This window comes from Gopherus evgoodei, chromosome 22 (genome assembly GCF_007399415.2).
Source record: "Gopherus evgoodei ecotype Sinaloan lineage chromosome 22, rGopEvg1_v1.p, whole genome shotgun sequence".
Classification (NCBI taxonomy): Eukaryota; Metazoa; Chordata; order Testudines; family Testudinidae; genus Gopherus; species Gopherus evgoodei.
Genome location: NC_044343.1, coordinates 4,956,702 through 4,970,746, shown reverse-complemented (window position 1 = coordinate 4,970,746; position 14,045 = coordinate 4,956,702). Strand labels below are relative to the sequence as shown.

The following is a 14,045-nucleotide window of genomic DNA, read 5'->3' as shown; positions in this document are numbered from 1 at the left end:
AGACTGCGGGGGGCTCTGCTCAGGTTGGCTAAGCAGGAGTTTGCTCTTTGGTATTCAAAGTGGAGCCGGCTGTAACAGCCATTGAAATCAACTGTGGCCTGTGCTGGAGCTTTAAGATCCAGACATGGGGCCCCTCCTGTTTTCCCGGACTCAGGCCTGGCCCTGCCGCCCAGCTGCGAACAAGCCCATTGGAATAGTACTAGCCAGTTGGCTCCAGGAGAGAATGCGACAGAGAGCAAGACTCGGAAAGTGCGGCCACATGGGAGCTGCTGCCACCACAAGGAGCCCTGGGGCTGGGCGTGCAGGCTGGCCAGCAGCCATCAGACAGAAGAGGATGCTGGGAAGGCTGGCCAGGGTTAAGGAGTTCCTTGCTGAATACTGATCAGGTGGGCACGTTATTGCAGAAGAGCTGTTCCCCATCCCATTGGGGAAGTCAGGGCAGCCCAAAGCATGTCAGTTTCCCCTCCCAAGAGAAAGGGGTGGCCTGGACTGACTGGAGAGCAGAGCGTGAGCGCGTGACCTATAGTGAGATGACTCTCTCTCCAGCTGGCCCCACCCAATCCTACACAGATGGATCCTTTAGCTCAGTGGTTCCCAGCCTGCACTGGGACTTCTGTTACTTCCCCCACAGTCCCCACCTCTGAATTAGGCCCAAGTGCCTGCCCCCCATTCCCTCAAGACTTTGGTGTTTCGAGCGGCACCAAGCTCCAGGGCTGTGATGGACGAGCCCAAGTAGGAGCCTGGCTCCAGCTGACCCAGCCAAGCTGCTCACAACAGCTGGGAACCACGGCTTTGGCCATCACTGACACACTGGTAACAGGATCGCTTTGGGGGTCAGAACGTTTCCGTCTGCGGACATTGCAGTTAGCAGCTTCTGCACATGCTCCCGGGGGGAGAGGGGTGAATCCTGGCCTTTCAACTCTGTAGTCGGTGTGGAGAGGGGCTGGAGCCGTCAGTGGCTCTCCTCTCTGTCCTACCTGGGTGCAGTTCTTTGAGCAGGTCCATCTCGCAGCAGAGGACATGGGACCCGATCAGCTGAGCTCTGTGATAAAAGCACTTTGCCACCCCTACTCCCCCTTTATACACATTATATGTACAACTCTATACATGTGTGGCTGTATATTATATATAAATAAACTTTGCTGTAAGGAATACGCGATGCCCCTGCCCCGAACTGAGACACGTGGGTCATTGCAAAGCAATACAAGAGGCAGGGCTCCCTCCGCACCAGCACTCCTGCCAAAGGCAGGCAGGCGGGAGGCTAGGGAGGGGCACGGCGCCTGTGGCTGAGCCCCATCCTGGCCCTCAGCTGGCCCCTCAGAAGTGTTCAAAGGGCCTGCTGAACTGGATGACGCTCTGGCGTTCCTGGGAGAGCGCGCTGTCCTGAGGGGCCACATACAGCGTCCTCAGCATGTCTTCCAGCACCTCCTTGAAATTGATGTTCTGCTGCTGGGCTAAGTCTTCCGGTGGCAGCTGCTGCTGTGGCAGTGTCTGCAGGTGGTCAGGATGGGGGAGAGACACGTGATCGTGTGGGGGCAGGTTGAGGGGCATGCTCCCCGCCAGAGCTGGGGCCGGGCTCTCAAAGACAGGAGGGAGACTGAAATGCAAGGGCATCCGGTGCTGCTGGTGTGGCTGGAGAACAGGCTCCGGTTGGAAGTGTAAAGTGCCCAGGGGGTTGGGCTTCAAGGCCAGGTTGGAGAGGCTGTCGCTGGGAGGGCTGTAGGTCAAGTCCAGGATCCCGTCCTGGTGCAGGGAGTGTCTGGGCAGGGGGAGCCCAGCCACAGGCTGGCAGAGGTCATGGGGCTGCTGCAGGACATGCTGTGGCATGGAGTACGGCAGGCTCCGGTCCTGGGCCAGAAGGGCCTGGTGGTTATGCTTCTGCTTCACATTCTCGTCCATCTGCTTCAGCTCCTCTCGCACCCTATGGACGCAGCTCTCGGGGATCTTTATCCCTGGGAGATGGAACATGCCGTGTCAGCCCACAAGGCACCTGAGCTCGTGGGAGGAGACAGATGAGGGGCCCTGGGAGTGGGACCCAGCGTCTGGGCTAATCGCATCCCTCAGCCCCTCCCCGCAAGGCTGCCAGCTTCACTGCTTACATGGCAAGCTGCATCCCCGTGGCTCTGTAGCCCTGTCCTAGGAGCTGGGTGCACCTGGGCTTGGCAGCGGCGGAGACAGCAGGAGGTCCACAGCCAGGTTCCTAGACTGCACTGGTGTGATGGCATCTGCAGTCCCTGCAGTGAAGGGTGCCGGGGGCAGGAGTGTAGTGGGCAGCAACAGCCCTGCCTTCACACCCAGCCCGGGCAGCTCAGACCTGAGCAGAGGGTGCACCATGCCTAGGTCACACCCAAATGCTGGGCTAATTCTCCTTCTCCGCTCCACCCAAGGGATAAAGAGCCCCAGCTCCATGCCAAGGCCTGGCCTGGAGCATGCAAAGTGAATGGGCCGGGAGTTACACGCTTCTCCTGCTCTCATCCCACAGGATCTCCTTAATCACAGAGCTGCCCGGTCAGGATCGGGGAGAGGAGAGACACATGCAGGGATCTGCCTGGAAAAGGAACGGAATCCAGGAACCCCACCACATCCCTCTGAAACACAGCATGCAGCTCCCTTCCCCTTCCCTGCCACCACAGCGCTGCCCAGCACGCTGGGCTCATGGCACGCTGACCCCTGCACTCACCAACTTGCTTTTTCTTCTCCTTGGTCTTGAGGCGGACGATCTGCAGGTAGCTGGTGTTGGTGATGTCCGACATGATGCTGGCGATCTTGCTCCAGACCCGCAGCAGCGCGCCGCACAGCATGTAGTAACGGCGCAGGCGCATGCCCTGGAAACACTCCTTTCCCTCTTGGATTAGTTTGCAGGTTCTGTTCCTTCAGGTTTGCAGAGAGGAAGAGAACAAGAGTTACCAGCAGCCCCTGCCCTGGGAGCAGCCCCTCCTTTCCCCTGGCTTGTTAGGGGTGGGGAGTGAGTAGAAGGAGGATGAAGCAGGGGTCCACCTCTTGCAGTATTATCGGGGACCCCTGGGACAGGCCAGGCAAAGCAGCTCACAGAAGAAGCAGGGTCATGCAGAGCGGTGAAGACCCTTTAATGCAGAGCCAGAGACAGCAGCAGCTACCCTCGTTTGGACAGGGCTCCGAGCTTCCTCAGCAGGGCGCCCAGAGTAGGCCAGGCCCTCTGGCACTGGGCGTCACTTACCAGACGGCGTGGTTACACTTCGTGAAGGAGAAGAGGTAGCTGCTCTCCCAGTGTTCCTTGGCTTCCTCAGGCGGCACCTGCAAGGGACACCGCCAGAGGCAAACTTAGACTTTTCCACTCTCCTCAGGGTGGTGGAGGGCTAAGGCCCAGCACTGGGAATCAGGACACCTGGGTTCTATCCCCAGCTCCGCCAGATGTGAGGGGACTTTGGGAAAGTCACAGCACCCATGTGCCTCAGTCTCCCCAGCTGTAAACTGGGAACACTGAGTCCTACCAGGGGCGTCGAGAGGCTCAATTGGTCAGCGTACATGGCAGCCAGACAAGGGCAAGCGTGGAAGGTATGGTTGATTTTCCCTTTTCCCCTGTGCTGATGGCAGTGTTGGCATTTGAACACAAGGGAGCAAACAATCCCCAGACACGCTCTGCCAGGCAGGGAGCAGAGCGCTGATCTGTCGAGTCCAAAACTCTGCATCCAGCAGAGGGCAAAGGGCAGCCAACCCCCCTCATGCCAGTGCTCCACTCCCAGTGCCCACCGTACCCCTCCGGAGCATCAGCGTCGGGTCTGAAGAACAATGACGTGCTGAGAATTCAGATGGACGTGTCACAGCTCAGCCCCACGCTGGTGCCGGGGGGAGATGTGCTGAGCGTGCCTCTGGGAGGGCAGAGCCCATCCCTACATTTATGCCTACAGAACCATGCACCTGCAGAGCTTCGCTCCCAGGGGAGCATTCAGCCCCAAGGACTTGTCCTGTGCCCCGACTGTGGTTGGGTCACAGTCTCCCTGATCAGCTACAATTCCCATGTGCAGAGGGAAGCCGGGGCACAGGCAGCGTCCCTCCTGCTCAGCCTTGCAGGGGATGGAGGGGAAGGGCAGCAGCTGCCTCCTGTGGCTCCCACCAACCTGGCGGTACTTCTTAAAGAGGCTTTCGAGGCTTTCGGGCTGGCTCTGCTTGCCGATGTTGGGCTTGTAGAGGATGAAGTTCTTCCCGCGGCCCTGCTCTGCCAGCAGGCAGGTGTATTTACAGCCTCGCGTCTGTGGGCACAAGTTGCACAGTTACACTCACATGGGCCATGGGCACGCTTCCAACGTATGTCTGCACCCCTGCTTCTGAGAGCGGGGCGGCCGATGGAGATGCTGGCTCTGCAGTGGCCGTACACTGGGGGCAGAAGAATTCCAGCCAGCACCCTCCCCCGTTCACTCCTCTACTGTGAGCTGGGCTCACTCCATGGCGGGGAATGAGTGTTCCTGGAGCCATCTCAGCTCAGACAAGGATCTTTTTGTTACTCTCATTACAATCCCCCTCCTCCCTCACCCTCGGCCTTATGAAGTCAACCCCCCTCCTGCAATGGGCGAAATGAAACGGCAGCTCCTCAGAGGCTTTTCTGGGACCCGGGTGACTGGTCAGCGAGGCATCGATCATTGCGACTGGCCTCTTGCTGGCTGCCAACAACCAGACGCCCCCGCTGGAGCCCATCTCAGATGTGTGGGGCAGAAGCTCTGGTGGCGCTGGGGAGTTCACCTTGTGGGAGAGATAGAAGCCGTCGTAGGTGCCTGTCAGTTTGAGCGATTTCTCGTAGGCCTCCTCCCACTTCAGGCCTCTGTCGACGCTGATCTAACAGGATAAATGAGAGCCCCGTGTTTTATGGATGGCAGGTGTCGGAGTGTCCCCCTCTCCCTCTCCCTCTCATACACACACACACCCCCTACCTCCTTGGCCTAAAGATGAGCAGCATCGGCTTCCAAGGGGCCCAAGCCACAGGGTGCCTGGGCCATGTGAGCCTGTGGCTCCTGCCAGAGCAGCTGTGCTCTGTGCCGCGTGTGCCTAGTTCTAGATGCTACACTGCAGCCAGTGCTTCCCCCGGGTGACTCTACCATGGAAGCAACTGCTATTGTTGCCATGTGAATGATGTGAGACGGGAAGCAGGGCAAATGCAGGGTCTGTGTAAAGGGGAGTGGGTGGGCAGAGCGCTACCAGGATCACTGCCAAAACACGCCCCATGGGCTGGGAGCGTCCGGGAAGTGCCACGCTGGAGACCCAGCAATGCCTGCCAGCTCGCTCAGCTCAGGGAACTGGGGCTGTGCAAGGTGTCTCCCCCGTGCCCAGACAGGGACGAGGACACTTTGGCGGCTGAAGCACCCACGTGCTATGATGGGGATGGGCTGACTGGCAGGGACTCTCCTTGGCTCCTGTGTACAGCACCTAGCACAAGAGTCCTTGATCCCTGATCAGAGCCCCCTGGCACCACTTCAATACCAGCATGTGGGACAGAGTCTCCGTCCTGCGGCTGCACAGCCTACACCTGGACAAGGGCCACCAAGATCCAGGCCAGGAACAACAGCTGGAGCAAGGGATGCCCAATAGCGGCTATATGCTCTGGGTACCCATAGACAGGGCTGCCCTGGCAAAGACCTTACCTAGCCCCTTACCTCATAGAACACCACCTGCCCGTCCTGGGGGTGCCCCGGGGTCAGGAAAACCTCCTTGCTCTCCTCGTAAATCTCATCCACGCCGGGGGCTAAGTCTGTGGAGGCAGCAGAAAGAAACAGCCCTTAGACCTCTGGTGAGTGGCAGAGCTCCACGTTGCAGCCTGGCCACATCCCCAGGCCACCTCCATTTACCGCTGAGGTTCCCAGCCCCGCCCCCTGGGAGCCCTGCACTGGTTCAGCCAGCCCTTGTGGTGCAACAACCTCCTGTTCATTGCAGGGCAGGGGATCAGGCCGGGGCCCTGCAGCTGGGGGGTTATTAGGGGAAGCTGAGAATCCCTAATCCCACAGGCCCCTCAGCTGCCCTGCAGCCTGCTCTTCTCTTGGGGTTTCTCCTGCTGTAGAAGACCCAACAAGGTCTGGGCTCCAGAGTGTCCTGGGCCTTCAACCTGGGGACGTCGTTCCCCCCAAGCCCGTCCCAAGCATCCTTCCTGTGAGAAAGCACAGCGCAGGCTTCTCACCAGCCAGGGCCCCCAACCTTCCCCTTCACCATCCAGCCTCTCCAGCTTAGGGCAGGCGCAGAGCCTTTCAGAGCGCTGCTCCCTTCCCCTGGATTAGCCAACGGAGTCATGGCACTAACATCTCCCAGCAACCCACCCCGTAAGCTGAGGCACAGGGGCAAGCTCCTAGCACTTGAAAGCCTAGGCAGGGCTAGAGAGGCTAGGGTTCGAATCCCGCTCTCCCGATGGGTGCTGACCTAGCATGGAAATCTCTCTACGTCTGAACGTAGGGGCGGGGTCACCAGAGTGTGAAGCCCAGACCAGGTCAAGAGCTAAGGGGAGCAAGGAGCGTAGGATGCATGGAGTGTAGGCAACCCAGTCACAGCCAGCACCTGGCACAGAAAGCCACTGGCCATTGAAGGGTGCAGCAGCGGGGACATGACACCAGTGAGCTCCCAGCAGGGAGGAGTTTTCCCCCCTCTCCCTTCTCCTACCTAAGATGCCCATGTCGTATTTGCCCTCCTTCTTGTCCTTCTCAATCAGGTGGTCGAAGGTATCAGTGAAGTACTGGAACAGCATGTTCTGCTTGTGCACCTCCAGGCCCAGGATGCGGTTCAGGAATTTGGTTATGGAGCAGTCTGCAATGGAGAGTGCAGCTCAGGGTAGGGAATCTGAGCAGCTCAGTGACAACTCCCCCTCCTCCCACCATCCCAGAGAGTTGGGGAGCACCTCTGCTTTCTCCAGGAGCCGGCAGGGCAACCCATTGGAAGCCAACACTGCCAGGGACCCCAGAGCTTGGCTGCTAGTCAGGCTGGGCCCTGCAGACGAAAGAGTAGCAAAGATGCTCTGCTTCTGCTGGCCAAGCACCTGCAGAGCTTCCCTCCGGCTTCCCAAGTGCTGCATCTCGTGTCAGCTACAGGACAAGTCTGACGTGGGCCAGGAGGATGGCAGCAAACATGCGGTACGGTAACTGCGTCCCTTAGCCTGTCCCTCCATGGGGAGGAGAGGAAAGATTCCAGGCTTACCCTTCTCCACTGATACGTAGCCGTATTTCATCTCCTTGCAGCAGATCCCGACCGAAATGAGACCTTGTTTCATTTCTAGAATGACAGAAGGGGAAGCACGTGCCTTGAAGGTTGGGAGCTGTCATGTGGCCTCCACCTCAATGCCACGAAGCCCCTTATCTCAGCAGTCCTGCTGCAGGGCTGCTGCCCTGGCTTGCTGAGATGGCCACTCCCCCGATGACAGAGAGGGCAATCTCCTGGCAAAGCCCTATTGCATTAAGGTGAAGTAGCTTTGGAGTCCCTTGTATTAAAAATGTGACGTATTACGGAGGGATGGTGTGTAACTTCTCTGGGGGGAGCCGTGACCAAGGTAAACCCTGGGAAGCGTCAGGAGCATCAAGGGACTATTGGAAACAAATGTGCTAGACAAGAATGAACTGTGGGGACAAACAAGTAAAGTGGGTTTCCCACCCCCTGCCCTTCTGGTGCTACCCCCCGAAGAGACAGCCATTGTCTACAGATCACCTGTTACATGAGGACAAAATCAAAGGCCTAAGCCGCATAAAGGAGCAGGCTGATCTGCGCAGTCTGCGTGCTTGTTCTGAGCTAACTTGAAAATCCCCTGTGTGGGGCTGGAAGGACCGACTCCTACCAGTGGGAGTCGGGGTGATCTCTGGTAAACCTATTAGCAGGCGTGCAAGTTCTTTTGCCACGTTAAATGATCTTCTCTGTTGTGCTTTCACCTTGAGGATAAATGTGCTTGCTCAGAAAGGGTGAGATGGTATTTGCTAACCAGGAGCCATTATGCTGTTTATAGCCTCTCGGGGAAGACAAAGCAGGCCTGCCTAGGCAGTCCAGCTTGCTGGGAAATTCACAGCCTAGGCAGGAAACTATGCAGCTTGGATATACCCCAGTCAGGAGGGAGAGAGGCACAAGTCTCCACCCAAGAGAGGTAGCAGCAAGGAGCCTAAAGCGGGTGCCTTTACTGGCTCACGAGGGGGAAATACAGGTGCAGTTGCCCTGAACTGTGACACCTCAGTAAGAAAAGATCCCACCTCTGCATTCTCCCACGCCTGGTTCACCCCACTGCCTCACTTACTATGGAGTGCTGCCCCTCTCCCTGCTTCTGTCTCTAGCTGTCCATGTCAGCCTGTTGTTGGCCCCTTTGTTGTCTTCTCCCCCCAGGAGGTGGGCAGTGAATGGCTCTGCATGCCTGCTCCAGCGTTCCTGGCAGTGATCTATCCCTACCACAAACTAACTGAGCCAGCAAGAAGCACTTTCAAGTAGAAACCCCAGTTAATGTTCTCACCTTGAAAAAATTCAGCCTCTCGTTCCTGGTAATACTTGGGCAGAGGCACTTTGCTCTTAGTCTGGTTGAGGATGGTGGTGAGGACCCTGTCTAGCGCTCTGGTCCCGTACTGTGGAAAGGAGAGAACAGTCACATGGGGGTGGGGAGCAGCTCTGTCCTCTGATCTCCACCCCTGAAGTGTGTAGTGAGAAGGGATCTGAGATGCTGCTTTCCCCAGCAATGGGTGGGAAGCACGTAGACATCCTGGCAGATGCTGAAGTAAATGCAGCCATGAATGACATGTCCATCAAGAACCTGATGGATAACTGACGTGTTCGGGTACAGACCCAAGTCAGGTAGCTGGTCTCACCCATGAGTCTTCTTCTAGCCCTATGAGAGGCAAGGCCTAAGCACAGGAGGGAGAGGCAGTGTGCCCTAGTGGATGGGATACGAACTGGGACTCAGGTGACCTGGGTTCTCTTCCTAGATCTACTACTGGTTTGCTGGGTGAACCTGGGCAAGTCACCCCAGTAAGTGCCTCAGTTTCCCCACCTGTAAAATGGGAATAATACTGACCTCCCTTGGAAAATGCTTTGAGATCTGCTGATTAAAAGCATTACATAAGAGCTGGGTATTACTATTATTGGGAACTTATGAGGTCCTGGCCCTAACCTAAATTCCTTTCTGCATGTAGGCAAGTCATGCAGCATCTCTGCCTCAGTTTCCCTGTACATAAGACCAGAATACACCTCTCCCCTTCCTGCAGGGTGTTATGAGGATTGAGTTCTCTAAAGCTCTCTTTTATGCTCTCTGTATGTTTGTATTTTGTGCCAAAACCAAGAGCTTTGTTCCCAGAGCTCTCAAGACCAGATGCCTAACCTTCATGACCTGTGAACCCCAGCACTGGCTCTGGCCATGCTCAGTGTCCTACCAAAGGAGTGTGCTGGTTATTTTAAGCTTGCTAAACGACTATGCAGAATCGCTAACGGTCACCTTATTCTCAAAGTTGTACTTGCTGAGGTCTCTGGATTCAGTGGCTCTTCTATCTCCGTGAGTTAAGGCACCCTGGAAGAAGAGACAAAGCACACAGCTGTTCAGAAAGGCTGGGGAAGAGACTCACTGGGAAAAGCAACTGCATCCATAACGAAGCTCAGTGAACCCCTGGTTAAAGCCTGATGCCTAAGGCGACCTCATGTTAGAGGGCTGTATCTGATCAGCCTCAACAGCAAGCACCAGGATTGGAGATTATCACAAGCCAGCTCTGGTGTCTGGAAAATGCCACTTTTCTTCCAGATATTGGAGCCATCATGTGCCACATGGCTGCCGTGTGAGATACGATGTTCAACCTAAACACAGTGATTAGATTACACGCCACCTATATTTTCATATGTAGGTTTTTCCCTCAATTTGAGCAAATAATCAGAGAGGGATGGTTTAAAAGCAGAGCAAGTTTCACCAGAAGTCGGTACATAGAAATACTACGGGAAGACAGCGAGGTGCTAGTATATTAACACTCAGAGATACTCATGGATTCATTAGAAATGATGAAACACTGAACTGAGACAATGATAGTGTGTGGTCATTAAAGAGTCTATTTCCTTCCTGGAAAAGAATGGGTGTTAACTCCTGCCTGTTAGGAAATTCCATCATCCCGATTCACATTCTACCTCCCCGAAATTCCCCTGCCATCCCAATTACGTAGAGTATTCTTCACTTCCTCTTCTGTAGGCTGTTAAACAGCTTCCTTGTTTCACAGCAAAGGTGGCTGCACGTCAGCCCAGGGTGACACAATCCCTCATCTGAGTTCTATTCGGGACCAGAGGTGACCCAGAAGCAGAGTCACTCAGAAATGTTCAGAGCCAGCCTGGGTTTTATTTCCATCCATCCTCCGGGGCACTTACAAGGCTCTCCAAGCGTTTCGCGACGATGGACGCGAACCTCCTCTCCCCAGCCAGCTCAGAGATAAGGAAGACGTACTCCGGAGCAGAGACCTGGTTCGATCGGTGTGTTCGACCTGGAGAGAGATGGGGGGAGAATAACATGGAAGTTGACACGATCATGGGAACAGCTGCTGAGAAGGAAGTGGGGAACACAGACAAACAAGGCAGCTTCCCTTAGAATACCTATCGGCTTTGAAACCAAACCCAACACTTCTCTTCTGGGGAAGGGAGACATAGTTTCTCGCATCGGCTTTGTGCTGCCAGACCTTCCCACCTGGCAGAGCTGCTGCCCTGACCTCTCCAGGATCACAACAGGGTGGCCAGTCACAAAAATCACTCAAGTTTTAAAGTGGAGCTGTACATTTATATCCTCTACTGCTCTTGTGATGAGACGCTGCTTCACCCCAGGCACAGAGCATGGTCCGGTGCCATGCTAGCTTCACACACACAGAGCTCTGCCGATGCATCCCAATCCTGGATGCACCATGAGCTGACACTCCAGTCCAGCCCTTCACTTCCCCCTACATATGAGCAGCACCCCTAGTGATTCCAGTCTGGAGCCTTTCAAAGGTTCTTTGGCATTGACAAGTGTCCCCTAGGCACCAAGATGAGACCCAGAACAGGATCTGGAGGGAGCAGCCAGTGCACCAGCCCAGTGCTCTGTCCCACAGATAAGCTACCCCTCCCCCTTTATCAACTACACCCCACGCCCACCCCAAGGCAGCTCTGCACCTTTCCCTGAAGGAAAGTTGATCACAGCTGCCTCATGCCTGGCCTGGTCCTGGCAAGCTGCATGAGCCCCATGTTTCTGGGGCCAGCCTTTTGTGCCACTGAATACAACTGGGCTCCCTGTGGCTCCAGAACAAGGCCAGGAGGGTGTTTCGTTTGCAGGGCTGAACTACACCCTGTAGCCAATGAGCAGAGGGAGAAAGTGACTTGAGAATGTTTGGCGCTCACCAAACTGCTGTATGGCTCGGTCTGCACTCCAGGGCAGTTCCAGTGTCATGTGGACCCGGCGCTTTTGGTTCCTCACCCGCCTGTCTGCTTGGAGAGAGATCCCTGAGCTGGAGGCCTCGGAGATTATTGCTACGAGCTGAGAGAGACAGCAGGAGTGAGGAGATGCAATGGTATTCCCAGAGATCTGGGAGAACGGCTACATGGAAAGCGTTCAGGGGCACACCCAGAGAAATCCCAGGACACAGTCCGTCCTGATCCACAGAAGGCCCCCTGCCTCCGTGTCACTTCCCAGCAGGTCAAGCTGGCACAATTCATATTTGTTTTATGGGCCTGAGGGGTTGGCACAGCTGTCTAGTGCTCTGCCCTATTCATGAGAGATCCCTATCCTTGGCCTCCATCCTAGGTGTTCAGCAGGGTGTTCAGAGCCTGGGGCAGGCAATCCCACACGACAGTCTGCAGTGCCCCCTCTGGCTACTGCAAGAGCAGCATTTCTAGGTTCTACAGTCACACCCAGCTCTTCTCTGGAAAGCGAATGGTCAAGTGCCAGGCTTCCAGGGTGAAGCGCAAAGGGACTGACGGAGAGAGGCACACACATCTGGGGCAGGGCAGTGACTGCAAGGTCCCATCATATGTCTGGGGCAGCCGCCCATAGGGACCCATGGGGAAAAACTGGTGGGTGCTCTGCACCCACCGGCAGCTCCCCGCCCTGCCCCAGCTCACCTCCGCCTCCTCTCCTGAGCACGCTGCAGCTCCACTTCTCTCCCCTCCCTCCCAGTGCTTCCCACCACAAAACAGCTGATTCACGGCGGCAAGCGCTGAGAGGGAGAAGGGAGGAGAGGGAATGCAGTGCACTGGGGGAAGAGGCAAGGCCGGGGCGCGGATTTGGGGAAGGAGTCCAATAGAAGCAGGGAGGGGGTGGAGTTGGGGTGGGGACTTTGAGGAAGGGGTTGGGATGGGGCGGGGCAGGGGCAGGAGGGGTGGAGGCGGGGCAGGAGGGTGCAAGCACCCACCAGCGCCTGGGAAAGTTGGCACCTATGCAGCCATCCACAAGCGCACTATGCCAATCCATAGCTTCTCCAGTGTGCAGCTGAAGGGGCCTCTGGTTCAGAGCCTCACTCACCTTTTCCCCACTCATAAAACGTTCCTTCTCCTTCAGGTTAACGTGGTCTATGGAGAGGCCCTGCTCAGCCCGGGACTCATACATGATGGAGCCGTCAGGTCTGCGCACCACCCGGCCTTTCCGGCCAGTCATCTTCATGGCCCACCAGGGAAGAAAGAGGTCATTAATGAGAGACAGACCGACAGAGTGGGGGTGCAAGGGTGAAATGGAGCATTTGGGAAGTAAATGTTACAGCACACACATGAGCAGGGGTCTATACTGGCCAGACCTGGAGCAATAAACTGCTTCCGAAGGGAATTTTTGCCCTGGAGACTATTTTTTACAATCAGGGAAACTGTGGCAGTGAAGTAACTAGTCCAGGAGCACAGTAAATAAGTAGTAGGGAGTCCCAGCCAGTCCTGGTTGGAAAGAAGGGGGTTACACCCCAGGGCCTCAAGGTGAGGAAAATATTGCAAAAAGCGTAACAGGGTGAGGATCCCTCAGAGAGCTGCTCCTACCCCACCATCACACACTGGCCAGGCACTGTCGGGAACTGGGGCCATGTCTACATGTCCCAATGCAGCTGCGTTGCTGTAAGATCTCCCGCGGAGCCGCCCTGTGCTGACAGGGGAGAGCTCTCCTTTTGACATCATTTAACCACGAGCGGAGTAGCTGTCGGTAGGAGAGCTGTGGACACCAGTGCTTCTGTCAGCGAAACTGATGTCACTCAAGGGGGTGGTTTTTTCACACCCGAGCGACATAAGTGTTGACGATGTAAGTAGTAGCGTAGTCATGGACTTAGTCCGCAGGAGCTACAATGTTAGCCAGCGGCTGCCCGCTCAGCTGTGAACCACAGAGCCCAGATGTGCCCGTGGGGCTGGGAGCACAACTCAACCTCTCCAAGGGCTGGCTTTATGGCACCCTCTAGTGGTTACAGCCATGAAGAGCGGTTGAGCTACTGAGTGACCATAATATGACATACCTCTGCCACGTACTCCGGGCCCCCAAAGTGATCAATCAGCTCATCCAAGGTATTGAGAGGTAGCTCTTTTCCCAGTGCTTTTACTTTTGATAGGAGGTCCTGTTTCATTTTCTCCACGTGTTCTAGCACTCCTGGGCCATGCACATTGTTCTGGGACCCGGGCAAGTGCAAAATGCCTGCAATGTTGAAAGGCAGGTGCTTAGAATCTGGCCAGGGAATGGCATGGACACAGCAGCCACAGAGCTTGGGACCAGTGTGAAGAACCAGCATAGAGCGACCCAGATTGAGGCTCAAGAGAGGAGGGGTCTGATTGAAAGAGTTAGGACTGCTGCTGGGCGTGTGCTGATGAGTGCGCAGCAGGACAGATCTCTCATGCAGGCTGGTATTCCACACTCCACTCCAACCCTCAACTCTGACCACAACTAGGTATAAATCAGCTACGAGCCAATCGTTCTATTATAGAAATGTCAGTTTGCTTTTACCATGGGAGTGGGGGCAACGCCACTTGGGCACTGCAGGATAGCCAAGCAAGTCTGCGTTAGCCTGGAACAACATGGAGTGGAGGAAGTCTGCAGGTACCATTTCCTCAACCTCCCTAAAGAGACACAAGGAATGGCTCAGAGCTAGTGGGTGCGACACCCGGCCAATCCCTGC

General features: G+C 56.0%; 1 protein-coding gene across 8 annotated transcripts in view; it reads right to left on the bottom strand.

The window, feature by feature from the left end:
* Positions 1–1,104: 1,104 nt before the first annotated feature.
* Positions 1,105–14,045, bottom strand: part of SBNO2 (strawberry notch homolog 2) — a 108,608-nt gene continuing 95,667 nt past the window's right edge. For all 8 annotated transcript variants that reach the window (XM_030540867.1, XM_030540868.1, XM_030540869.1 and 5 more), the window contains 14 exons: positions 13,392–13,567; positions 12,431–12,562; positions 11,311–11,446; positions 10,315–10,427; positions 9,407–9,478; positions 8,435–8,543; positions 7,147–7,221; positions 6,616–6,759; positions 5,625–5,719; positions 4,717–4,809; positions 4,098–4,229; positions 3,197–3,273; positions 2,681–2,871; positions 1,105–1,952 (listed from right to left, as the gene is read on the bottom strand). In XM_030540867.1, the coding sequence (XP_030396727.1) occupies positions 1,318–1,952; positions 2,681–2,871; positions 3,197–3,273; positions 4,098–4,229; positions 4,717–4,809; positions 5,625–5,719; positions 6,616–6,759; positions 7,147–7,221; positions 8,435–8,543; positions 9,407–9,478; positions 10,315–10,427; positions 11,311–11,446; positions 12,431–12,562; positions 13,392–13,567 (2,180 nt within the window). In that variant the 3' untranslated portion in view covers positions 1,105–1,317. The remainder of the gene's footprint in view (positions 1,953–2,680; positions 2,872–3,196; positions 3,274–4,097; positions 4,230–4,716; positions 4,810–5,624; positions 5,720–6,615; positions 6,760–7,146; positions 7,222–8,434; positions 8,544–9,406; positions 9,479–10,314; positions 10,428–11,310; positions 11,447–12,430; positions 12,563–13,391; positions 13,568–14,045) is intronic.